We start from the raw sequence: 27,546 nt of genomic DNA, 5'->3' as shown, positions 1-27,546 counted from the left end.
CCATTTCCCTCACAAGCCGTGGACCGAGAGTTTACAGTGTAAACAGCACATATGAAAACATCTAACCTTTGCCCTACTCCCTTCACCCGCCTGCACCAGCAAGCATTTGGCCGGGTTTGTTGGCTTAAAAAGATAAATAAGTAACAAGGCTCCAGCAGCCTCGGAGGACGCGGGACATCCTGAAAGCTGCTTCTCTACATCAATTATTCAACCCCATTCAGGGAGCCATCAGTCCTAATGAATTGAATCTGATGCATTCCGTCTCAGCGACTCGCTGGGCCTGTTGTGATTGTGTCGAGCGACCATGTCTCCCAGCCCTGGGAGAGGGAAAGGGGCGCGCACGTGCGCGCGCGCGCGCGCGCGCGCGCGCGTGTGTGTGTGTGTGTGTGTGTGTGTGTGTGTGTGTGTGTGTGTGTGTGTGTGATCTCAGAGGACAGAGTCCCTGCGCTGGGCACATGTAGCTCCCGGCACACAGCACGAGCTTGGAGTTCAAAAGCAGGGGCATATGTGTGTGTATAGTACACAGGCATGTGTGTACACATGGCCCCTTGCCTACCCACAGGGTCTGCAAATCCAGCCCCAGAAGGGCTATAGTCACTTGTTTTCTCTCCAGACCGGGAAGCAGCATCTGTATGGGGGCTCTGGGACCCCGTGCCCCTGCCTGTCCGAAAGCTTAAACCCATCATCCCTGCTCTCTCCCAGTCTCCCTCTCCCCACTTCATTAGAATGCACTTTTGCAGAAGAACCCATCAGAGCTGATTATGAGCATGCTGCTTGATTAGCTGATATGCTGTTCTAAGAGCTACTCAAGGAGGAGGGTGGAGGAGGTGCCCCTGGGCGTGGAAAGGGGCCCCGACTCTGGGGGAGAGAGGGACAGGGCCCAAGGGCAGCACTCTCCACCCCACTCCTGCTGCCTGGTTGGGACGTACGTCCCACCCAGAGGATCAGAGCAGAGACCTGGAGTGTAGGAAAGGGCAAGTGGGGGCAGGACAGGGCACTAGAAGCTTGAGATTTGTTGGAAGTCCTACCCCCCCATCTCTCTGTGAGGCCAGGAGCCCGCAGGCAGGGTGGGGCATACACCCACCCTGCTCCATGAGCTGGAAGAACCACTGCTGACTCCATTCCTTCTGGGACTGCTTGTCGTCTGATGAATTTTTCAAACGCTGAGCTGAGGAGAGCAGAACACACCAGACACACATGCACATGCACACACACATGTGCAGAGACCTGTGTACGTGAGTACACACGCATGGACGCATTGTATGCATGTGCATACAACAAATAGACACATGTCAGCCTGTCCACACTTGCACACATACACACATGCAGTTGCATATACACAAATGTTCCCTCTGTCTGTATCCTCCTGTGAAGCAGCATTCCTGAGCCACAAATGGTGGCTGCAGGTGCTACCATAGAAAACGTCACCTAAGTGAGTCTCTTGTGATCCAGCAAGGCAGGAGGGCCATGGGGAGAGAGGGTGAGGCTTCTTCGAGGGCTGCCTGGGCTTGGGTGCATGTGACACTGACCGGCAGGGGAGAGCCAGGCTGTGGGGAAGGCGAGTGCTTGTGTCTGGGTACCCAGAGAGATCCTTGGCAGGATGCCAAGAGGAGGGCCCAGAGATCCAACCTAGATTTGGTGTCTTTAGGGCCCTCTGTAGCTGAAAAATAATGTAGCATAAAAGCATCTCTGGGCACGCAGGCCGAATGTTTAATTAACTAAGAAGGCAGGGCTGCAAGTTGGGCTTCTTGGCTTTGGCTCAGTGAGGGAACATCTCCACCCGCGCATCTGAGCCTCCGGAGCCAAAACAAGGGCATGAGGTGCTAGGACCCAGAGATAGTGCCAACACATACAGACACACACAGACAGACACACACACACACACACTCATGCACGCACGCACCCTCACTCCCGAGTGCCTGTACTCCTCATCCACACTCTTCCTTCCCTTGCTGCTCAACAAGTCCCTGCCGTGTGCTTGGAGCCTTCGGGGAGGCCCCCTTGCACCCCAGAGAATGTGTTGGGGGTTTCTATGATCAGGGGGCTTAAGAGAGAGCCAACCCCTTGGCCAAATGCCTGCCATTGGCACAGGTGGAGTTTTGGAAGGAACACACCAGAATCCAGAGGAAGGGGGCACAACAGGTTCCGCAGGGGCAGATCGCCAAAGGTACTGGGGGGAGGGAGTGGCTCGGATGCTGCTGCCAACAGCCCTTTTCCTCGACCAAGGGATCCAGGAGCACAGGAGCAAGCATCCTCCTTACTGGGCTGACAGCTGTCACGGTGATGGCGGTGTCCACGCTGAGGAGGAGGAGGAGGATGAAACAGTATATATTTATTCATTCAGTGACGTTAACTGTGCACCCGCTATGTTCCAGGCGCTATTCTATGAACACAGCTGTGCTCAAGACAGACAAAAATTCCTGCCCTGGGGGAGCTTACATTCTATTAGGGCAATGGGTAATAACGTGAAATCCGTAAAAGATGTCTCATGTCAAATAGGGAGTGGGAATCAGAGTGCCAGGGGGCAGGAAGAGTGGTTTGCAATTTGAAATAGGGTGGTCAGGGAAGGCCTTCCTGAGAAGAGGGGGTTGCATTAAAAAAACTGAAGTGAGTTATTAATATTCCTATAATATTAGACTTGTTACAACTGGAAAATCAGCATCAGGCTTTAGAGATTACTTCATCTAACTCCTCCGTTTTGCAGATAAGAAAACTGAGGCTCGGGGGCAGAGACAGGGTGGTGGTGACGAGGCAGCTTGTCCACGTCTCTCTTGGATTATAGAGTCTTTCCCCATCTCCGTGCTGCACAAGCAGAGAAGCTCCAGCTTCACACAGTGCCCATTCTCTGCTAAATGGTGCAATAAATGAAAAGGTTCGGTCCCGAAGAGAGATCATGAGAGACGCCACAAAGTGTTTATGGGCTGGGCTGGTGGTCAGCACGCCCTCCTCTCTGCAACACCCCCAAACAAGTGGCCGAAACAGCTTTATGGTGGCCAGGGACCACAGCGTCTGCCACGACCACTGTATCTTCTCAGCCACGCCAGCCTCTGACCTCTCGCCATCACAGCATCTTGCTCTGACCCTGCTTCCCTCACAGCTGACTGAGTTACCCTCTCACCAAAGAGGAGAGGGCATCCATGCCCCTTACGTTCAGGCCGTGTGCTGGGGAGATGCTAGGAGTCATGGGCAGGAGGGGAGTCCTTGTGGACTATCAACCCTGAAGAGGTCCCTTGTCATCACCACCATGGAGGTGATCCGAGCCTCAGCTTCGTCTTTCACAGAAGTGGGGATGCACATACACACACTCAACGAGCCCGTGTCCACCTCTGAGTGCAGGGGAGACACCACAGACTCACAGTTCAGAAAGCAGTCCCGTGTCCACATCACGGGGCGCCCCAGCCTGCTTCTCAGAGCCTCCCACACACAGCCTCCTGCTGGTATCCAGCGAGCCCGTGAAGGAGCCGGGATCCCCAGGCTTTCTTCTCCCTCCAGGCGGTCCTCATGTACTGGAGTTATAGGGTTATCGGAATGCCAGCCTGGAGCCGAGGAATTCTGTGAGCAGCTCTGGCCTCTACCACTCCCACCAAGGAGTTTCTAAGGGGACACTTATCCCCGCCACAGAACCACACCTGCCCCATCAACCCGCAGCAGGGCAGAGTGGGGCGGGAAGTAAAGAGCCTTACTCCTTGGACCCCTGACGGTGATCTGGCCATCTACTTCCAGCAGGGCAGCAGTGCACTAGAGAGCTCTGGCTGGCCTGGGTGAATGCCTAACCCCCCCCCCCAGGATGGAGGTTGGCTGCTCTCTCCTTCTCCGGACTCTCGAATTGCCATCAGTGTTATTCCTGAAGACCGGAAGGGAATGACAGCCCCTGGTTGGCCTCTGCCTCTTGTCTCAGCCTTTTCCCATGCTCTCACTCCATATATTTTGTCTTATATATATTTTATATATATCTCACTCTATATATTTATTTTCCATCCTTTAACCCTCAGTCCAAATGCCACCTCCTTTCTGCAGCTGCGCTCACCCAACCAGATGACACCTCTTCTCGTCTCTGAGTTCAGTATCTGTGTATTCAGGTGGTGCTTGTCCAATAACCACTGAGGGAAATGTCTTAACTTCCCGAGCAAATGCTATGCTTCCGGAGGTTCTATCCATATTTTAAGCATGCTTCTACTTTCCCCGGCCCACATGGAGCATAATGCCTTCACAGAGCAGGCATTTCATAAATATTAGATGAATTAGTTAATTAATGAATTAACCTGCCTTAGTAACTTATTCCATTATCTAAATCCCTTCTTACTGAGAGAGACGATCTTTCCCTTGCCTGAGCTAAATCTCCCTGCCTAGTTTCAGTCTCCACTTGCTCTGTCCTCCACGGAAATGGAGAGCTTGGCCATCCATCCCTGGGGCAAGGCCCTCTCCTCTCTAGGCAGAGCCCCCCAGCTCCTTGCTTGAAGCACACATTCCCCTCTGCAGGCCCTCATGACTGCCACGGCTCTCCCCATGGCCCTAGGGCTCTTAAAGGAGCCAGCTCTGGTGCTAGCAAGGGCCTGAACCTCAGGAAGAACCAAGGGAGAAGCTCCCAGCTCCAAAATTCTGTAGCATAAATACAGCATCTTGAGGAAGAGGGTAGAGCTCCCTCTTTTTCTGGATGAACCCCCATCCTGTGCTCTCCCCACCCCTTGCCCACCTCATAGGTAAACTTCTAAGGTCAAGCCAGGAAATGATATCCAGACATATATTTATTCATTTACTCACCTGACAAGCATTTATTGTGCTCCTACAATTTGCCAGGTAGATAAGTCCTAGTTACTGCCCTGCAGGAACTCCTAGACACCCAGGAAAGGTGGTAATGCAAACAGATACCCCACTGGCATGTGATGAGTTCCATGATCGAGGTGTGAGCCAGGTGTTGCAGGGCTGTGCAGGAGGAGGGCAGGCTTCACAGAGGAGGTGGTACTGGCGCGAGGTCTGAAAGGACGGAGAGGAGTTTCCCATGAGGCCTGCTGGGCTCTAGATTTGGGTCTTTGTGGGAAGGAAGACTGGACCAGAATGGGTTCTGCTAAACCTAAGGAGACAAACTGGCTGGCAGATCTGGGTCTCTGCAACAATTCCATCAAAAAGTCCAAGGAGGCCAGAGGACTCAGTCTGATCAAAGTACCCCAAAAAAGAGGGTGGGAGGATCAGGAGAGCCCAACGAGGAATCTCTGGGAAATCTCAGCAATGAGCATTGGGCCATTACTAGAGTCAGGGTTCCAGAGAAATCTCTCTGGAGGTATCCAAGGCCCCACAAACCACTCAGAATACTGGGGGCAAGGCCCCAGCCCAGGGAGTAGCAGCAGCCAGAGTTTGGGGGTGGGGAGATCCAGACAATGACCAGAGCCCCAGAAAACCTGGCTGGACTGAGGACCTGGATTTGGGCCCATGGCGGAGCACACGTGGTGGTTATTTCCACCCAGGGCCCAGGGATCTGTGGGTGTTAATGGAAAACCGATGGAGCCCCCATGGCCAGAGTGAAGGGTAAGGTGGGAAGTGACATTGAGAAGGTTGGCTAAGGCCCCTGCTCTCATCCCACAGGGCATGGGGGCAACAGCCCTTCTAAATATCACTTCCTCTGGACCTCGAACTCTTGACCAGGAACTTCCCCAGAGATCCAAAGGGCTGCCAAGGGTTTTGCCCTGTCCACACCTGGCCACTTCACAGGGGCCGCTTCCTACTGAGCCCTGAAAATCCTTGGGGTGCCTTGGGCATGCATATGATGTCACCTATCCTTTTCCCCTCAGGGTTCACCCCCTGCTGTGTCCACTATGGGTGGGGAGAGCAGCAAACTTCCAAGGAGGAGTGGGGCTCGTGCCTGGGAGGAGGCCAGAGGACTGGGGACAGCCTTGTAATTTAATCATTTGACTGCAGAAAGGATATCTCATCTACTGGGCGCTCATCCTTGTTAAGCTAATTGTCTCCTTCTCTCTCTTCTCTCCCCACTTGCTGGGGAAGTCACTGTGCCCTAATTGAGTTATCATAAAGATAATGGCTGTTGCTCTAGCCAGAGCTGAGAAAGGAGGATCCCTCTTGCAGAGGCTCAGGCTCCAGACAGGCCCCCCCAGGTTCTGAGATGTGGGCAGCAGGAGGGGCGGGGGCTGAATCTCTCTGCGGGGTGGGGGCTATGTGGATGACGTTGAGCTGGGTGAGTCTAACCAACTGGTTATCTCGAAGACGACAGGGCTCCCTCTCTGCTCTTTCCTGCCACCCGTGGGGAGCTTGTTGATGAGACAAAGGGGTCTCTGGTCTGGGCATGTTTGGGGCTTTCTCAACAAGGCAACCAGGTAGCATAAGAAAGAGAGCTTGGACTTGGAGAGCAGACAGATCAGGTTTCAAATCCCATAGTCCCCTCTTATGAGCTGGGTGATCCAAGGCAAGTGAATTCTCTGCTCTGAACCTCAGTTTTCTCATCTGTATAGTGGGGACAATTAAGCCCATATCACATTATTGGTGGGAGGTGTGTATAAAGGAGCTAAAAACAGCCAGTGATGGGAGCTTCCTCTCGCCTGTCCCAGTGCATGAAGGCAATGGGGTGGGTGATGAGACCTCTACAGGAGGAGACCAGGCTACAGCGGCCTGGCTTTAGATGAGCAGCTGGGGGGTGCACACAAAGGACAGACAGCCTCAGCATCGGCGGCACGTCATCCCTACCCATCCCAGGCCCCTCAGGAATCTGGGAGACTCAGCTCTGGGATAAGACAGTGAGCACAGGGGCACCGAGGAATGGCAGGGAAGTCAGGTTAAAAGCTGGGCAGTGTGTCAGCAAGCAGACAGGAGTCAAGAAGCACATGCGTCATCACCATTCAAGTTCCAGGACAAATCTGAAGGTCATGATGAGTTCAGGCCAGCCCAGGCCCTGAACAGAGACAGCAGATCCAGGCCGGGGGCGGGGAGGGCAGAGGGGCAGGAGCCAGGGGACAATGACAGGGCACCCCAGGAGATTGTGCATATGTGGGAAAACAGGCACAGTGCCCAGGGGACTCTATTCACAGCCCACTGCAGGGTGGGGAGGAGCCCGAAGGCCAGGCAGGGACGGGCATGCTTCTGGCCCGGCTGGGGAGAGTGGAGGCCTGACAGCAGCACTCCCCTTGCCTTCCCAGTGCCCCCTCTCATCCAGCCCTTCGAGTTCCCGCCTGCCTCCATTGGCCAGCTGCTCTACATCCCCTGCGTGGTGTCCTCGGGGGACATGCCCATCCGCATCACCTGGAGGAAAGATGGACAGGTGATCATCTCAGGCTCGGGCGTGACCATCGAGAGCAAGGAATTCATGAGCTCCCTGCAGATCTCCAGCGTCTCCCTCAAGCACAATGGCAACTACACATGCATCGCCAGCAACACAGCGGCCACCGTGAGCAGGGAACGCCAGCTCATCGTGCGCGGTGAGTGAGACGGGCCAGTGAGGTTGCGGGGAGGAATGGTCCAGCTCTGTCTGCTGCTAAAAACACTCTCTAGATTTCAAGTTTGAATCACGGGCTCAGACAAAGTTGACTCTGGCAGGGGCCTTAAAGATCAAGAGGTTCAAACCTCTTACTCTCCAGGCCAGGACACTGAGGCCGTGAGAGGGGAAGACCCTGGCTCAGTTGGTCACTGGTGAAGTCAGAGTTGGCACTCAGAATTCCCAGCTCCCAACGCAATAGGACTGGCAGAAGCTCTCAACATCTTGGGTTTCAGATGTTCAGATGTCCCAACTTTATAATGGTCCAGGCCGGGCTAACATTGAATGGAAAGTGCCCAAAGCCCCCAGGAAATCTATCAGAGACCGAGATGATCTGTTCCTCCCCCACCTTCCCTCTTTCTGCAGTGCCCCCTCGATTCGTGGTGCAGCCCAACAACCAGGATGGCATCTATGGCAAGGCTGGTGTGCTCAACTGCTCGGTGGATGGCTACCCCCCACCCAAGGTCATGTGGAAGCATGCCAAGGGTAAGCCCCTGGCCAGCCAGCATCTCTGAGCATGGCCAGTGATGGGATGGGGAGGATACTAATGCGACCTGGGCCTGGTCCCTACACATGACTCCTAGCCCTGGGTTCTGAACTTTAAGGGGACCCAGGCTATACCTGAACTGGAAGTCATTCTCAGCCACCCCCAAGGGTCTATGGACCAGGAATAGCTGTCATGCTAATTCCAGATTTCCTCTTGTCCCCATAGATTGACCTCTCCCCTCCCCTCTCCAATCCTAGAACTCAGTAGACTCCCCAACTCTCCCCACCCCACCCTAGGGTCCCAGAGTCTCATTGATCCCTACTTCTCACCAGTCAAACCTATTCTGGGATCTTGATCCTTCTTGGAACCCAACTTCATCCCAAGGATGCATTTGGTTTCTGACTAAGCCCTGCGCCAACCTCTTATCCTTACTGTGTCCATGGCTGACTCTGGGGCAATGGGAGGGGGTATCCAAAGACCCCCTTGGAGGATGTCTGGCTTCTTTCCCAGGCCTGACTACCTATGACCAGGCAACCGCCATTTGAGGGCTCAATCTTCCCTTTGCCTATTGCCAAGTGGCCCAAAGATAACTCTTTCTTCCCCTCCAAGGAATTCAGCCCAAAGGAAGCTCAGTGCCAAGGTGGGCATTGAGCTGAGGCCCCCCCCCAACTCCATCTCCATACCTCAGATCTGAGGCAGAGTCAGACTTCTGTGAGGGTCTTTCCTATTTCCCAGGAAACAAGAACTATGTGAGCTCCCAGCACTTTGGGGATGCTACAAAATGGCCCTAGATCAGCAAGAGAAATGTATCAGGGCCATTCCTCGAGGCACTCCGATCCTCCCCAGCCTAGACACCAGACCTCCTAACTGCCGCCTCCTTTCAGGGAGCGGGAACCCCCAGCAGTACCACCCAGTGCCCCTCACCGGCCGCATCCAGATCCTGCCCAACAGCTCGCTACTGATCCGCCACGTCCTGGAAGAGGACATCGGCTACTACCTCTGCCAGGCCAGCAACGGCGTGGGCACCGACATCAGCAAGTCCATGTTCCTCACTGTTAAGAGTGAGTCTTGCCCCCGTGCGACCCTCCGAACACCCCCTGATCATAGACCAAGGCCCATCTCTGCACTCACCCTGCCTCCCCATTTGGTTTCCGTTGCTCCTTCTCTGAAGGGAAGGCAGGAAGGATTCCTAGACAAAGGTGGGCTTGGGAATCTCTGATGGGGGATTCAAAAGCACTCCCATCTAAAACAATGGCCTCACTCTAAATGGCCCCAGCTCACTCCACTCCAGTCGTGATAAGCTCGTGATTTGCTGTACCGAAGTATCGTACGACAGCCCATTTATTTTGCTCTGTAGGTTGGCAATTCCATCCGAAAAGTCATATCAAACAATTTATTTCTTTTATTGAATGTACACCTGCTAATGTATAACCTGTTTGTGGCTTAGCAAGGAGGAGGCCACGTATGCAATGTAGGAGATAGGCCTATGGGCAGAAATCCTGGGTTCCAATTCCAGATCTGTCTGATGAGCTTCCTGACTTTGGGCAAGTGACTTCACGTTTCTAGGTTCCTTTCCTCACCTGTGCTAGAGGTTCATTCCCAGCCCACTCAGCTCCCAAAATCATCGTAAACAACACAGGAACCGATCCTGGAAAGGGGAGGAAGCTTCCGAAAAGCCAAAAGAGCGATAAGACTCACTCTAGCTCAGTACCATATCTCTGGCTTCTAAATCCCCAGACCTAGAGCCGGAATCAAAGGCGTTGAAGTCTAGAATATCCCTGAGTTCTGTTAAGTCACACACAGACATTCCTACTGGACAAGCCTATCCCTTTGCGCTCTTAGCGGTCCGTGTAGTGAGCTCCCAGGAATCGTGTCAGGACGGTGTCTGGCCCTTTGTCATGAAACAGACCATGGGCCACGGAGAACAGCAGTAAGAGCCTGAGATTTAGCATCTGACCAAGCCAACTGTGAATCTGGGGGCTGTGCGGTAATTACAGTGGCCTCTAACGGGTTTCCTTGGCCTCTGTTATCTCATTTTCCTGATGTACAAAAGGAGGGTCAAGAGAGCACCTTACCTGTTATGTTTTGTATCAAGAGTAAGTCAGATGGCATGGATAATGCAACCAGTATGGTAACTGGCGCCCAGTAGGCCATCAGAGATTTAGCCACCAGTTTTGTTTTTAAGGGGAGACACTCCAAGGTACGTGTAGGAAAGGCAGCTGAGAGCAGCGCCCAGTGTGAGGTCTGCCCAGCATCTCCCTGGAGTCCCCGCCTTTAAGAATCATAGCTTCTTTATAGCTTGCCAAACCCTCACTCACTCAGCACAAGACGGGGAAGCCCCAGCAATCGATCGATGCTCCGGGAAGCTCCAGGCACCGGAATCCCCGCCCTGGGGAGCTCTTCCCTCACACTATCAAAAAGCACTTTGTCCTTAATAAAACCAGGCAATCAATCTACATGCCTCAGCCGGGAAGGACTTTGCTAATTCTGCCTGCGTGAGGCAAGAGGAATAGTAGGCACCTCGTGGAACTATCGGCTCGCTGTCCTTGGTATTTGATCCTTGTCTCCCCGCTGTCAGCAGGAGAAAAGAGCCCAAACCTTCAGGCTTTTTTTTTGGGGGGGGGGTCTTTGCCCTTTTCCTCTAAGTTAGGGGATTCTACTGGGCAAGCGTGATGGTGCCTTTGTGGCCCGTGGCTTGTCTGTGGCGCTGAGGTGGATGTGGGTGAAGGGAGATGCAGGGGTCAGGAGGTGGGCTGTGTGCAAGGTGACCCAGTTCACGTCGGTCTGTCCCTGATGTCCTGGGGCGTCCTGGGCAATTCGCTTCTCGCCTCTGGACCTGCATTTTTCGGTGCCATCCTCACTTCATGACCCAGGCAGCAGCTACGAGCACACATCTCCTAAATCCAGGGCAGCCTCATGAACACGTGCAGCACCAAGTCACACACTCAGCCACCACACTCGCAGTAGCGTCCACCTCTGGCCCCTCTTCCCAAGGGATGATGGGAGCTCCGTACTACTTGGCCTCACTTGTGGGCAACATCTGGACCTTGTCCCTTCCGTCTTCCCCCTTGTCCTCATTCCAGTCACCTTGTCACTTTGCTCTGCTTCCTTCCATAGTGAGGCACAGGCGCACTCCTTCCCTTCATCTGCTCTGTCTCCCAAACACCTCCGGCTCATATTCTCCCACTCGCCGCGCCTCCCTCATCGGCTGCCTGTGACACAGTCTCTCCGAGCTGCTCACGCAGCATCCCCCCTCACACGGCCCTCCCCCACAGGTTGCTTTCCAGCTGGGCCCCCTCCCACACCCTCTGCACCCTCGGGGTCTCCAAACCCTCAGCCACGTGTGCCCCCTCGGGTGACCCTTTCCTTGCAAAACTTTCTCTGTCACAAACGCCTCCTTCCATTCCAGCCCCGCTCTCCCCAGTGACCTGCCAGCCATGCTAGAGGCCCCTGTGCTGCCCCAAATGCCAGCAGGAGAGGAGGAGGCATTTGAGGCCTGAGGGCAGTCGGTGTGGAGCGCTGATGAGCACGGCTGGGGCCTCTGCCTGGGGTTGGAGAGTTTGACTGTTTTTCAGTGCCAGCCTGAATCATTCCACCCAGCATCTGGCTGCCAGAAGGTGCTCCTGTGACAATGGGACAGTTTGGTGATGGGGGTGGGGGTGGGGGTGGGGGTCCATCCTGCTTCCATCCTGCTTCCTGCTGCTTTTCTGCGGGCACACTGCTTCAGGCAGCCACCCTCGGCTCCTCTTGGACATCCTTCCCCTGCCTCCTCTGTCCTTTTCCTCCTTCATTCACCCTCTACCTCTCCCACCTCTCCCAGGTAGGCGCAGGTAGATAGGGAAGGACCCACGGACCTGGGCCCGTGGGTCCCAGATGGGCTTGCCAGGGCTAAGCCCTTCCTGGCCATCGCTCAGTGCGTCTCAGACAGCCCACACCACCAGCACTCCCGCCCGCCACCCTCAGGGCCGGCTACAGAAAGACCTGCCATTTACAAAGGCAACTGCACGGCTTTCCTTGACGCCCCTAACACACTCAGGAAGACGTTGACCCTACACGGCTCCACCTTGTCAGACCTCACACTTGTGTGACCTCTCAGAAGGCAAACTGACCTTAATCCCCGCTTTAGCCAAGTAGAAGTAAGAGTAAATGTATCAAATGGATATATATCATAAAAAGCATTCAAGTGTCAAATTGGACATTTGTGGTTGCCCTCTGTTGGGAACCATTGACCCTGACAGTTTCCAGTGATAACTCAACAGATGCTCACTGGGCACTCACTAAATAGTCCATAAAACTCTGTGGATTAGAGCACAGACTTTAGAACCAGAGAGACGTGGGTTCAAATCCCAGCTGGGCCACTTGATAGCTGTGCGATCTTGGACAGCAATCTCTGTAAGCCCCAATTTCCTCCTCTGTAAGTTTGGAAATATAATGCTATTTACTCATTGGTAAGATTCAAGTGAGACACGCACTTACAGCAATTAACACAGTACCTGGCACCAAATACACATTCAATAATCATTAGCAATCATTAGTTTTAGGTGCTGAAAGTCTAGTGCTGGATAAAACGGAGTTGCTATTCTCAGGAAATTTAGGATCTTGAAGAGGAGATAGACATATACCCAAAATAACTGTAATACACAAAGTGATAAGTGCCTTAAAAAGCCACAAACAATGTGACACAGAGAGAATCAGGGATGGAGTAATCAGTTTTAATTTGCAGGGCCGACACAGGAAAGACAAGAAAAGCTTCGCAAAAGCAACAGTCACTAAGTAGGACTTGAGGGATGAGAAGGATTCTGACAAGAACCAATAGAAGCAAAGGTCATTCCATTCCAGGATGAGGACAAAGCATAGCAAGAGCATGGAGGCAGGCAAGGCCATGCGTGTCATCAGATGAAGGGGGAACTTAGGGTGTCTGGTGGAGAATGAAGGGAGGATGCACAGGGAGAATACATGTGAGGTGCTTATGGGTTTTGGAAGCGAAATATTTTCTTTTTATGCAGTGTTGACTCTCAGTATCAGGCACCAAACCAGAGTTCCGGAAGCTCAGGGGTCTAATGGCGGTTGGGATTCCAGAGGTGGTTCTTGGAGAATTGCTTTCCTCGAGGCCCCAGATTTCTAAGAGTTCGTTAAAGGGAGCAAAAGTCTTTCCTAGCCCCTGGACACCCGTGTTGGCAACCATCCAGTCCCGATTGGTCCCCGCTCCTCCCTGTGACCCCGAGAGTGAGTGCCTGAGCACACAGCCCAGCCTTACCACTGTCACAGCACAGCACTCAGCACTTGACAATTTACAAAGCCCATACCTTGCCTGTGAGGTTGGTGAGCAATAGCTCCTTCTCAGGGAAGGGAAGATGCTGGATCAAGGTCATTGGGTGATATCATCCCAGCTGACACAAGAGCTTGCCTCTGTGGACTCACAGTTTGGTAGAGAGAGCACAGAGCAAGAGAGAGAAGACTGGTTGCTGGTCCTGACTCCGACTCACTGGCTCCGTATCTGTGAGCCATTCCTTCCCTTCTCTGGGCCTCGGTGTCCCCATCTGTACAATAAGAGGCCTGGACTAGAATCTAGTCATAGCTGAACCAAAGGTCCCTGCCAGCTCAGACAATCTATGATTCTAGCTGTGTGCATGGTCCTTTCAGGACACCGGACCGCCTCCCAGAACTTGGTTGAAAAATAAGTGTAATTAACAGAAGAAAATACTACATCCACAGAGCTACCTTTTATCTCCCTGTTACAAAGTAAAATTTAAATAAAAGAGAGATAATGACCAAAAGGAGAAAGAGGCAATCCGTCCTCCAATTGACACGTGGGGGAAAAAATAAAGCATCTTCAAAGAGAATGCTTCACCGAGAGGCAGGTACAAAGAAAGGCTGCTTAGTCCGGGTTGCAGGGGCTGGCTGTGTTTTTTGTGTTTCTTGAGGTGTTTTTTTTTTTTAATATTTGAATTTTATTTTATTTTATTTTTATACAGCAGGTTCTTATTAGTTATCTATTTTATACATATCAGTGTACATATGTCAATCCCAATCTCCCAATTCATCCGACCACCACCCGCCCCCAACCCCGCCACTTACCCCCTTGGTGTCCATACGTTTATTCTCTACATCTGTGTCTCTATTTCCGCCCTGAAAACCAGTTCATCTCTACCATGTTTCTAGGTTCCACATATATGCGTTAATATACGATATTTGTTTTTCTCTTTCTGACTTACTTCACTCTGTATGACAGTCTCTAGATCCATCCACGTCTCTACAAATGACCCAATTTCGTTCCTTTTTATGCCTGAGTAATATTCCATTGTATATATGTACCACATCTTCTTTATCCATTCGTCTGTCAGTGAGGATTTAGTTGCTTCCATGACCTGGCTATTGTAAATAGTGCTGCAATGAACATTGGGGTGCATGTGTCTCTTTGAATTATAGTTTTCTCAGGGTATGTGCCCAATAGTGGGATTGCTGGGTCACATGGTAGTTCTATTTTTAGTTTTTTAAGGAACATCCATACTGTTCTCCATAGTGGCTGTATCAATTTACATTCCCACCAACAGTGCAAGAGGGTTCCCTCTTCTCCACACCCTCTCCAGCATTTCTTGTTTGTAAATTTTCTGATGATGCCCATTCTAACTGGTGTGAGCTGATACCTCATTGTAGTTTTTTTTTTTTTTTTTTTTTTTGCCGTATGCGGGCCTCTCACTGTTGTGGCCTCTCCCATTGCGGAGCACAGGCTCCGGACGCGCAGGCCCAGCGGCCATGGCTCACGGGCTCAGTCGCTCTGCGGCATGTGGGATCTTCCCGGACCAGGGCACGAACCCGTGTCTCCTGCATCGGCAGGCGGATTCTCAACCGCTGCGCCACCAGGGAAGCCCTCATTGTAGTTTTGATTTGCATTTCTCTAAGAATTAGTGATGTTGAGCAGCTTTTCATATGCTTCCTGGACATCTGTATGTCTTCTTCGGAGAAATGTCTATTTAGGTCCTCTGCCCATTTTTGGATTGGGTTGTTTGTTTTTTTAATATTGAGCTGCATGAGCTGTTTATATATTTTGGAGATTAATCCTTTGTCCGTTGATTAGCTTGCAAATATTTTCTCCCATGCTGAGGGTTGTCTTTTCATCTTGTTTCTAGTTTCCTTTGCTTTGCAAAAGCTTTTAAGTTTCATTAGGTCCCATTTGTTTATTTTTGTTTTTATTTCCATTACTCTACGAGGTGGATCAAAAAAGATCTTGCTGTGATTTATGTCAAAGAGTGTTCCTCCTACGTTTTCCTCTGAGAGTTTTATAGTGTCCAGTCTTACATTTAGGTCTCTAATCCATTTTGAGTTTATTTTTGTGTATGGTGTTAGGGAGTGTTCTAATTTCATTCTTTTACAGGTAGCTGTCTAGTTTTCCCAGCACCACTTATTGAAGAGGCTGTCTTTTCTCCATTGTATATCCTTGCCTCCTTTGTCATAGATTAGTTGACCATAGGTGTGTAGGTTTATCTCTGGGCTTTCTATCCTGTTCCATTGATCTATATTTCTGGTTTTGTGCCAGTACCTTATTATCTTGATTACTGTAGCTTTGTAGTATATTCTGAAGTCAGGGAGTCTGATTCTTCCAGCTCTGTTTTTTTCCCTCAAGACTGCATTGGGTATTTGGGGTCTTTTGTGTCTCCATACAAATTTTAAGATTTTTTGGTTCTACTTCTGTGAAAAATGCCACTGGTAATTTGATAAGGATTGCATTGAATCTGTAGATTGCTTTGGGTAGTAGAGTCATTTTCACAATATTGACTCTTCTAATCTAAGAACATGGTATACCTCTCCATCTGTTTTTGTCATCTTTGATTTCTTTCATCAGCGTCTTATCGTTTTCTGAGTACAGGTCTTTTACCTCCTTAGGTAGGTTTATTCCTAGGTATTTTATTCTTTTTGTTGCCATGGTGAATGGGATTGTTTCCTTAATTTCTCTTTCTGATCTTTCATTGTTAGTGTATAGAAATGCAAGAGATTTCTGTGCATTAATTTTGTATCCTGCAACGTTACCAGATTCATTGATTAGCTCTAGTAGTTTTCTGGTGGCATCTTTAGGATTCTCTATGTATAGTATCATGTCATCTGCAAACACTGACAGTTTTACTTCTTCTTTTCCAATTTGTATTCCTTTTATTTCTTTTTCTTCTCTGATTGCTGTGGTTAGGACTTCCAAAACTGTGTTGAATAATAGTGGTGAGAGTGGACATCCTTGTCTTGTTCTTCATCTTAGAGGAAATGCTTTTAGTTTTTCACCATTGAGAATGATGTTTGCTGTGCGTTTGTCCTATATGGCCTTTATTATGTTGAGGTAGGTTTCCTCTATGCCCACTTTCTGGAGAGTTTTTTGTCATAAATTCATGTTGAATTTTGTCAAAAGCTTTTTCTTCATCTATTGAGATGATCTTATGGTTTTTATTCCTCAATTTTTTAATATGGTGTATCACATTGATTGATTTGCATATATTGAAGAATCCTTGCATCCCTGGGATAAATCCCACTTGATCATGGTGTATGATCCTTTTAATGTGTTGTTGGATTCTGTTTGCTAGTATTTTGTTGAGGATTTTTGCATCTATATTCATCAGTGATAATAATCTGTAATTTTCTTTTTTTATAGTATCTGTCTGGTTTTAGTATCAGGGTGATGGTGGCCTCACAGAATGAGTTTGGGACTGTTCCTTCCTCTGCAATTTTCTGGAAGAGTTTGAGAAGGATGGGTGTTAGCTCTTCTCTAAATGTTTGATAGAATTCACCTGTGAAGCCATCTGGTCCTGGACTTTTGTTTGTTGGAAGAATTTTAATCACAGTTTCAATTTCATTACTTGTGATTGGTCTGTTCATATTTTCTCTTTCTTCCTGGTTCAGTCTTGGAAGGTTATACCTTTCTAAGAATTTGTCCATTTCTTCTAGGTTGTCCATTTTATTGGCATAGAGTTGCCTGTAGTAGTCTCTTAGGATGCTTTGTATTTCTTCAGTCTGTTGTAACTTCTCCTTTTTCATTTCTAATTTTATTGATTTGAATCCTCTCCCTCTTTTTCTTGATGAGTCTGGCTAATGTTTTATCAATTTTGTTTATCTTCTCAAAGAACTAACTTTTAGTTTTATTGATCTTTGCTATTGTTTTCTTTGTTTCTATTTCATTTATTTTTGCTCTGATATTTACGATTTCTTTCCTTCTGCTAACTTTGGGTTTTGTTTGTTCTTCTTTCCCTAGTTCCTTTAGGTGTAATCTAACCTTACACTGAAAGGTTTATTTGAGATTTTTCTTGTTTCTTGAGGTAGGCTTGTATTGCTATAAACTTCCATCTTAGAACTGCTGTTTGCTGCATCCCATAGGTTTTGGATCATCGTGTTTTCATTGTCATTTGTCTCTAGGTATTTTTTGATTTCCTCAGTGATCACTTGGTTATTTAGTAACGTGTTGTTTAGCCTCCATGTGTTTGTGTTTTTTACTTTTTTTCCCTGTAATTGATTTCTAATGTCATAGAGTTGTGGTCGGAAAAGATGCTTGATATGATTTCATTTTTCTTAAATTTTCCAAGACTTGATTTGTGACCCAAGATGTGATCTATCCTGGAGAATGTTCCGTGCGTACTTGAGAAGAAAGTGTAATCTGCTGTTTTTGGATAGAATATCCTGTAAATATCAATTAAATCTATCTGGTGTATTGTGTCATTTAAAGCTTGTGTTTCCTTATTAATTTTCTGTCTAGATGATCTGTCCATTGGTGTAAGTGAGGTGTTAAAGTCCCCCACTATTTTTGTGTTACTGTTGATTTCCTCTTTTATAGCTGTTAGCAGTTACCTTATGTATTGAGGTGCTCCATGTTGGGTGCATATATATTTATAATTGTTATATCTTCTTCTTGGATTGATCCCTTGATCATTATGTAGTGTCCTTCCTTGTCTCTTGTAACATTCTTTATTTTAAAGTCTATTTTATCTGATATGAGTATAGCTACTCTAGCTTTCTTTTGATTTCCATTTGCATGGAATATCTATTTCCATCCTCTGACTTTCAGTCTGTATGTGTCCCTAGGTCTGAAGTGGGTCTCTTGTAGACAGCATATATATGAGTCTTGTTTTTGTATCCATTCAGCAAGCCTGTGTCTTTTGGTTGGAGCATTTAATCCATTCACGTTTAAGGTAATTATCGATATGTATGTTCCTATTACCATTTTCTTAATTGTTATGGGTTTGTTTTTGTAGATCCTTTTCTTCTCTTGTGTTTCCCACTCAGAGAAGTTCCTTTAGCATTTGTTGTAGAGCTGGTTTGGTGGTGCTGAATTCTCTTAGCTTTTGCTTATCTGTAATGCTTTTGATTTCTCCGTCAAATCTGAATGAGATCCTTTCCGGGTAGAGTAATCTTGGTTGTAGGTTCTTCCCTTTCATCACTTTAAATATATCGTGTCACTCCCTTCTGGCTTGTAGAGTTTCAGCTGAGAAATCAGCTGTTAACCTTATGGGAGTTCCCGTCTATGTTATTTGTCGTTTTTCCCTTGTTGCTTTCAATAATTTTTCTATGTCTTTAATTTCTGTCAGTTTGATTACTATGTGTCTTGGCGTGTTTCTCCTTGGATTTATCCTGCCTGGGACTCTCTGTGCTTCCTGGACTTGGGTGGCTATTTCCTTTCCCATGTTAGGGAAGTTTTCGACTATAATCTCTTCAAATATTTTCTCGGGTCCTTTCTCTCTCTCTTCTCCTTCTGGGACCACTATCATGCGAATGTTGTTGCGTTTAATGTTGTCCCAGAGGTCTCTTGGGCTGTCTTCATTTCTTTTCATTCTTTTTTCTTTATTCTGTTCTGTGGCAGTGAATTCCACCATTCTGTCTTCCAGTTCCCTTATCCGTTCTTCTACCTCAGTTATTCTGCTATTGATTCCTTCTAGTGTATTTTTCATTTCAGTTATTGTATTATTCATCTGTTTGTTTGTTCTTTAATTCTTCTAGGTGTTTGTTCTTTAATTCTTCTAGGTCTTTGTTAAATGTTTCTCGCATCTTCTCAATCTTTGCCTCTGTTCTTTTTCCAAGGTCCTGGATCATCTTCACTATCATTATTCTGAATTCTTTTTCTGGAGGGTTGCCTATCTCCACTTCATTTAGTTGTTTTTCTGTGGCTTTATCTTGTTCCTTCATCTGGTACAAAGTCCTCTGCCTTTTCATTTTGTCTGTGTTTCTGTGAATGTGGTTTTCCTTCCACAGGCTGTAGAACTGTAGTTCCTCTTGCTTCTGCTGTCTGCCCTCTGGTGGATGAGGCTATCTTGCTGGCTGTGTTTTGATGCCACTACTGCACAGGACTCGGCAGCCCCCTTGTGCTGCAGGTTACCTGATTAGATAGGTCCTATTGCATCCCCCAGACTCCCCCCCACTCTGTGAAAGCTCTAGTGATGGGGCCAAGGCAAAGCCCTTGGCCAATTAAACCCATAAGGTCTCTTTGTTTGGTCTGAGTTTTGATTTGTTTGTTTAGCAAAATGTCAGAGCAATTAAAGCCAGATCCAAGAGCCCTCCAGAGTGCACAGGCAACTTCAGAGTCACACAATTCAGGAAGGAGGAGAGGAGGAGCCAAGTGGGGATTGGGGGAGTGGGGAAGTGGGGCGTCCACCTTGGTGGAAGGAAGCCCCAGCCCTTGGTAGACCAGGTCACCCACCAGTGGTTGACCACTGGTGCAGAGGTCAGGATGCAAAACCTTGGAAACATAACTGTGTATCCGATGACCTGAGGTGGTCCTAATTTCAAATTTGCCCAAAGGAATCTCCTCCTTGTCAGGCAGAAGCAGCACCTCCCTTAGGCCTGGTGACTGGGGCTCCTGCTCTAGAGGGCCTCTTCTGCCCTCCTCAGTGCCCACCCTTCCCACCGGGCAAGGAGTCTCCAGCCAAAGGACATGGCTGCCCAGAGCCCACAGCTCCCTTTCTAGACCAGGCTGGATGCATACTGTCACCAGGCCAGGCTCCCTCCTGCAGCCCCCACTGAGCCCTGGCCAGGAGTTCAAGCCATGGGCCAGCTTGGGCTCCCCCGCCCTGTGTAGGACCCAGGGAGGCCAAAATGAGTAGAAGTCTTAAGGAACAGAAAGGCCTTGACCAGGGAGATGAGAGTCTGATCTCTTGTCCCCCACGTTCCCCACTGCTTCCCGGTAAACTGGGGTCAGTCACTCCCTCTCCCTGGGACTCAGTCTGCTCCTGTGCTCAGAGGACTCACGATTCTTCTCTCCCTCTCCCTCAGCCCCCAAGGCATTAACAGAGCTCAACGAGTGGGTGACATTTGCTGTGCCAGTGCAGACCTGTCAGGGAGTGTGATCACAGTTCCAGAACCTATCTTTCAGAAGCTGGGGCCTTTAGTGTTTTAGGGGTTTATTTTAAAAAGCAAGTCTAAATCAGAGAAACATGGGGGATGATACTGACCTCCAAAGGCAAACAGTATCTTTGGAGCAAGTTATGTCACGTCCAAACCCAGCCCCCAAAGGGACCTTTGTACAAAGGTTTTAAGGTAGGAAAAAAAAGGTCTCCATGTGAAACAACCCCTCAACCCAGTGCCACCCCCTCTCATCATCACAGCAAGCCAGGTCCCCTGACAGCAAGAGAGATTTTAGTGAAGGGACAGGAATGAACCTGCCTGTGCAACCTCCATTCCCAGTTTGAAAGCTCCTGTCCCACGCCCTCATCTGGGCCCTTAGGTCCTTCTTAGAGGCTTTGGGCAGTGGTGACACAAAGCACATCACCATCACCCCTGCAGTCAGTCCCCATGCCCGTGAGCATGGCAGACCTTCCAGATGGATCTGGGCTCTAAGGGATCATCCAAGGCTTTCCCTACATTCAGCTCCAGCGGGTCTGGATGTTAATAACAAAATTTGTAATAACAAAATTACACTCATTGTACTTGCCAACCAAGGAAAATGTGCCAGTAATTTCGAGGCACAAGGGAGTCAGGGCTATCACTGGGTGCCTCAGTTTACTAGATAAGAAAATGTGGACAGGCCAAGAGCTACATTAGTGCCTCCAGACGCTGCCATAAGTGGGGAGCCCAGAACTGCTCCCCCGATTGTGATCAAAGCCCCTCTGAATGGCAGGGGTGGAATAAATTATTAGATCAGTCAAGCCATAAACATGTACTTCCTGAGAAGCCCCTATGTGTCCAACGTGGCCTCAAGGTCTGAGAAAGAGAGAACAGCAAGAGTAAGTCACCACCCCTGCCCTCAGGGTGCTTACAAACTAGTTAGGAAGCTGGCACTAACCTTCAGGAAGCGAGGCAAGATAGCGTGCTAAAAGGTCCGGTTCATTTTCTGATTGTTTATACTAATAGGAAAAAAAAATTTCTTTGTGTGTGCATTGATTTTGTACACTTAAATCTTGCTAAATTCACTTGAATAAATACAAATCATCCAGACTGGAAAAAATTTTTTAAAAATAGAAAGATCTGGGGTTACACGTGCAGTGTTGAGTTTGAGAAGGAAAAACCCAGTGTGGACAGACGTGGTCATTCAGAGCTTTCTAGGGGAGCAGGGCTCGGGTGGAACCTTAGGAATAGGTAGGGTTTGGATCGACAAAGGGAAGAAAGGAGGGCAGGCAGGTGGAAGGCGTGGGATAGTGGCGCCGAAGTCTGGATGTGCTCCTCGGGTCTTGAGCAGGGAATGGATAGAAAGGGGGAGCCTAAGAGTCACTGAGAAGGAAGAGGTGCCAGCCCGGATGATGGACTGGGCAAAAGGACAGGGGAGAGTCAAGGGTTCCAGGCTAAGGGATAAGTATGACGGTGCCACCAATAAAAATGAAGGAGGTGGTGGGACTTCCCTGGTGGCGCAGTGGTTAAGACTCTGCGCTCCCAATGCAGGGGGCCCGGGTTCGATCCCTCGTCCAGGAACTAGATCCCGCACGCGTGCCACAACTAAGAGTTTGCACGCCACAACGAAGGAGCCAGTGAGCCGCAACTAAGACCCAGGGCAACCAAATAAATAAATATTTTTCAAATTATTTTTTTTTTTAATGGGAATGGAGAGATGACATGTTTGCTTCATGCTGGGGGTGCCCTGACGCAGCCGAACCCTGGCTGCCTTTCTGCCAGGATTTCTACTCAGAGGAGTGTGCTGGACCCAATGACCCCTACAGCTCTCACCTCGCCAGGTGACTCACAAGTCATTGTGTGACTAACAGCTGTCCTATCCTGGGCCAGGAAGGATGACACGGGTGGGCTCTCCCCGGCATCCCAAGCCCTGACCCCATCCCCGCGCAGTCTTCAGGACACCGTCAGGCTCCCACGTGGGGGCCCCTCAGGTCTACGGAGACTTGAGACCTGGCAAAGTCAAGATTCGGAGAAAATTTTCTCCTGCTTGCACTGCTCATGGGCGGCGGGTGTGCATCCCAGGGCCAAGTGCTGGGGTGGAAGTTGCGGGCAAGGGCACTGGGGCCTGGGCACACTCCTGCCGCTTCTCGCCTGCTGCCAGCCTGTCCGTGGCGCCGGGGCTGTAACGGAGTTGGGCTCCCCACAGAGCAGAGAGGGTAAAGCCCACAGCCTCCCACCTCAGGAAGCCCCCTCCAGCTCCATGGGGACAGGCTGTGGCCATCCTCCTGGAAACCCTGCACAGGGAATTTCTGTTGCCCACTGGAACCTTGTATTCGTTCCCTAGGGCCCCTGTAACAAAGTACCACAAACTGGGTGGCTTAAAGAACAGAACTGTATTCTCTCACAGTTCTAGGAGGCTAGAAGTCCCAAATCAAGGTGCCGGCAGGGCTGTGCTCTCTCCGCAGGCTCTCAGGGAACATGTTTTCTTGCCTCTTTGGGGGGCTGCCAGCCATCCTTGGCATCCCTTGGATTGTAGATGCATCCCTCCAGTTTCTGCCTCTGTCTCCCCGGGTGTCTTCACACCATCTTCCCTCTGTGTGTGTCTCCCTTCCCCTTCTTATAGGGACACCAGTCATATTGGACTAAGGGCCCATCCTACTCCAGTAAGACATCTTAATTATATCTGCAAAGATCCTATTTCCAGATAAGGTCACATTCACAGGTCCTGATCTCGCGTGGCCTCGGCCTGCAGCAGCTTGAAGCAGGATTTTTCGATTCCCAGCCAGAGACTGAGGTCGGGCAGCGGCAGTGAGAGCGCTGAATCCTAGCCCCCAGGCCACCAGGGACCAGTGGCCAGCAACAAGGCCCTGGCCCATCAGCTATGAAGAAATGAATTTCCACACAGAGACGGAAAGTAGTGAAGCAAGTAAAGTGTTTATGAGGAGGAAAAACAGTACAGTACATGTGGATAGACACATGGGCGGGCCTAGAGAGAGAGAGTCGCTCACTCGTGGCAGTTTAAATCACTTTTATGTGGCATTTCTTCTGGGTTTCCTTTGACCAGTCATCTTGCTTTGCCTGGTTCTGAGTCCGTATTTGGTTTATCTCGGGGTCCTCCGCTGTGTGCGTGCGCGTCTCTTAGCCAAGATGGATTCTAGTGAAGAGGCCTATGGGTAGTTGGCACCACTTACTATGAGGTGGCACCCCCTCCCATTCTGACCTCCACGGAGCCTTTCTGCACATGTGTAGTCGGGGAGGTCTCCTTGATTTCAAGAATGAGGAATATGTGGTCTCTTATCTTCCATCTGGGCAGGGCCCAGCCTCCTCCATCATCCTGCTTTTATGGAGTTTCTGCTGTTATGGAGTTTCTGTCCACAGGGCAGAAACTGTTCAGCCTGGGGCCCATCTATCTCTTGCCTTAGTACCAGGATCTAGGACTGGACATATCTTTTGGGGGGACACAATTCAAACCACAACAATCCCCAAGCCCAGTGATTTATTATCCATAACTGCATGCTTTCCAGAACTCTGGAAGCTGAAGTGCTCTCCTTTCCAATATCCTACAACTGCCCTTGTCTGAATGCAACCAGCCTCCTAACAGAAACTCCTCCTTTGTTGAGAGTCGACAAGCCCAGCTTCTCCTGTGCACTAACCCTAGAGCAGTGGTCAGCAAACTGACCAAGGGCCATGTCCGGCCAGCCACCTGCTTTGCTGGAGCCCAACCACGCCCATTCTTCGTATCCTATTGTCCATGGCTGCTTTCGAGCTACAGCAACTGAGTTGAGTCGTTGAAACAGAGACCTGTGGCCTGCGAAGCTTAAGATATGTACTGTGGGTCCTTTGCAGAAAAAGTTTGGTTACCCTAGCTCTAGGGTATTCACAGCAATGACCCCTAAATACTACCTTCCAAGTAATTAAAGAAAGAGGGTGGTATCTCCTTTTGTCTCTGAAAGGATTCTGATATTCAGGGTCATTTCAGAGTTGAGTGTTTTCTCATCTCTAAGATGGGAATAAAAATACGACCCACCTCCTAGGGTTGGGGGGTGGATTTAATGAAATAATTCATGTAAAGCATTAACCAGGGTGCATGGCGCATAATGAGCATTCAATAGACATTAGCCGTTTTCATTATTACTATCACTTTTCTGAGCTTCTGGGCAGAGCAGAAGACCAGAGGCAGTGGAGGACCAAGTCCCACCCTCATGTGAGAACACTACCCCCACCTCCCGGGCCCCGGCCCTGTGCTTATGCTCCTTGGCAGGCAGTCAAGAGAGGGACTGACTGATCCATTTCATGGCTGGAGAAAGCAAGACCTGGTGAGTTTGAGGGTCTCAGCTGGGCCCACCATGCAGCAGAAACAGGGCTGCAGTCCAAGTCTCAAAGGCCCCATAGTCGTCCATGACCCGCGTCCCACCCCCTTCACACATACGGTGTTTGTCAGTTCTGCCCCCCACGTACACGGGCAGTGGACAGCTAGGGTCCCCTGGCACCTCCCCACCAGCTCTCAGAGCCGAGGCTGATTGCTTCCATGCAATTTGAATTAATCTCATGCTTCAGGTGGAGCTCGGCTAATCAGGGGAGACAAGAAGCCGAAGTGGATGCAATCAAATTAACAACACTAGGCCCTGGCTCTTTAAGAAGGAAAAAACAAAGCAGGCACCAGAAGGCACCCCCAACACCAGCCCTTCCCCAGGGGAAGCCTGGAGCGGCTGCCAGGGCTGAGTGCAAAGAGAGCTTCTCCCACCCACCCCGCCCCTCCCCAGGCGACCACCCCAGATGCCGACAATGCCCCTTTGTGGCAGCTTATCTCACACTGCCAAGCAGGGCTGCGGTTCTTGTCAGGATCTTGTTAACAAGGAGCGGAGACACAAGCCTTTGGAGGGAGGGAGGGGAGTGGGCTGAGCTGGGGGGAAGGAGGGGCCCACTCACCTCAGATGGGTGCCTGTAATCCTTTTGGAAACAAAAGGAGATGAGAGCCTCTGAGCTGGGAGGTTCCCTTCTCTCCATGGCAAGGTGGTGTGCAGAGCTCTCTAGAGCCTTCAGGGCGCGCGCTGTCCCCTGGAAAAGCCTCTCCCAAAGGCAAGGAGGAGGACATCCAGAAAAGCATTTTAGCGTGCCAGAGAAAGCATCCTTTTTAGCAAAACACTCTACGAGACTCTTGGAGAGATTTCAGTTAGACTCTCAGAAGGACTTCCTGAGACAGTCAAGTCCCGTCCTTAAGGTTGGTGAAGAACATCATGACTTTGCTGCCCCTTCCTCCAACCTGATCGGCCTTGAGGTTGTCCTGACTGAGGCAGAGGAAGGAGCACTAGGGTTCTTCCCTCAGACCCTGTGAAAAGCTCCTCAACCCCCTCCCCCCCCAGGCCACCCACCTAGAAGAGCGGAACAGCCTAACACCCTGGGGTCCGTGAGTTCCCAGACCAATCTGCTTCACCCCCAGTTTGGCTGCATTTCTCCTCAGAGAAGCTGGACTCCTTGCACTCCCATTCTCTGACCAGTGTCACATCATGGCTAAAACCACAGATGCCCTGAATCCTGGCTCAGCTGCCTACTAGCTGTGTGGCCTTGGACAGTTTACTTCTCTAAGCCTCAGTTTCCCCATCTGTAAAGTGGGAATAAAAACAGGGTTGTTCTGAGGATTAAATGGGTTACCGCGTGTAAAGGAATACAGAATAGTGCCTACAAATAGTAAGCCTGCAATAATGCGAACTTCTAAGATTATCATACACGGGTGCCCACGAATGGGGTTCAGAAGTACCCCCGGCTCCCTTTGGGAATGCAACATTCCACACCTCTTTCCCATTTTATCAGGCCTCTCCCAACCGCTGGTGGCATTCATGTCCTTCTTCTTCCACGTCCTCCTTCCTGCACACACTGCTCTCCTCCTTTGGGTATTCGTAACTGAATCTTCCCTCCCTGGTGACTCGGGGACTGTCAGAAACACCAGCTGAGCTCCAGTCGTCAGGCGGAAGAGAGGGAGGGGGACAGAGACAGAGAAGGCCCGACTCACCGCCCCCCTAACTCCTGCCCCCAGCCCCAGCTGGCCCTGGCCTGGCCTCCTGCCCCGCCGGCCCAGCCCTCCAGTTCTCAGCCTCCTGCACTGCCCGCAGGATTCCTCCACATCATGTCACTCCCACCCAGCTTCCTACTTCTGGGACAAAGCCCAAGGTGGGAGAATAGTCCACCAGGCAGAAGGAGAAGGCTGGATGAGAGCAGAGGAAAGGGCGCTGGTGAATTGTCACGGGACTTGGGGCTGCTGCTTCTTGCGGCTCACCAGCTGTGTGACTTTAGACAAAACGCTTAGCCTCTCTGAGCCTCCATTTCCTCACTGATACTCTGGGGGCTAAAAGCCCCCAGGCTACCTCCTTAACAGGAATGAAGTTCCTGATGGAGGATGTTCTGGTATTCTGTAAACTGCGAAGATCAGCGCACCCCAGCTTATGGGTGGGATCCCAGAGAAGAGGGAAGCTGGAGCGGTAAAGGAGGGGCCGAGTAGGTGCAGAGTTTATAATCCCCATGGCAGGGTCTAGGGGCCCTAGAACTCCATCCCCGATCCTGGGGGTTTGTCAGAAAGTCTGTGGATGCTTGGGGAAGGGGTGGGGGGAGTGAGGAAGCAGAGCTGTCTTGTGGTGTTTCAAAAATCTATCAGCCTCTCACATCAAATTAAAATGTAAATAGCAGCTGGTCCAGGCAGGACCTGGGGGGTGACAGGAGCCGGCCTGCGAGTAATTTCACAGACGGGAACCGGTTACATCGGATTCTGACAACTGTCTTGTTTCTGAAATTGATTTCCTCTCCCCTCCGCTTGCTGCCCCAGGAGGGCCCTGGAGCGAGGGGACGGGGTGAGTCCACGGTGGAGGCTGGTGCCTTTCTCCTCTCTGTGGCTCCAGCCAATAAAGCCCCACTGGATCCAGGAGGAGGAAATCTGGGAATTCTGCAGGGCTATAAGGCTGTGGCCTGCAAGCCAGAAGCCCAGCGAGGCTCCTCCCTGCCCTGGAGTGAGTCTGTGGACCAGGGCAGGCTGCCGCAGGGCACTGGGGGAGTCTGCCTTCTTTCCACAAAAACGTGCTAAGTCCTGAACAGGGATGCTCCTATTCTGCAGTCTCACAGTCAGAGCCAAGGCCACTGCAGTATGACATGTGCCATGCCAGGGACACTCGATGCCCAGAGGAGGGGTATCTGCAGTGACATGGGGTGTCAGGGAAGGGCCCTGGGAGTCATCAGGAAGCCCCTTTGGGTTCGACCAGAATTTGCCCCAATTTGGCCATGTGCGGTGCCGGCGGTATACCAAGTA

At 50.2% G+C, this 27,546-nt stretch overlaps 1 protein-coding gene across 3 annotated transcripts in view; it reads left to right on the top strand.

The window, feature by feature from the left end:
* Nucleotides 1-27,546, top strand: part of DSCAML1 (DS cell adhesion molecule like 1) — a 356,638-nt gene that overhangs the window by 272,629 nt on the left and 56,463 nt on the right. For all 3 annotated transcript variants that reach the window (XM_067039017.1, XM_059070778.2, XM_067039019.1), the window contains 3 exons: nucleotides 7,143-7,421; nucleotides 7,844-7,963; nucleotides 8,849-9,025. In XM_067039017.1, the coding sequence (XP_066895118.1) occupies nucleotides 7,143-7,421; nucleotides 7,844-7,963; nucleotides 8,849-9,025 (576 nt within the window). The remainder of the gene's footprint in view (nucleotides 1-7,142; nucleotides 7,422-7,843; nucleotides 7,964-8,848; nucleotides 9,026-27,546) is intronic.

Source organism: Kogia breviceps, chromosome 7, assembly GCF_026419965.1.
Source record: "Kogia breviceps isolate mKogBre1 chromosome 7, mKogBre1 haplotype 1, whole genome shotgun sequence".
Taxonomy (NCBI): Eukaryota; Metazoa; Chordata; class Mammalia; order Artiodactyla; family Physeteridae; genus Kogia; species Kogia breviceps.
This window is presented reverse-complemented; position numbering and strand designations above follow the sequence as displayed.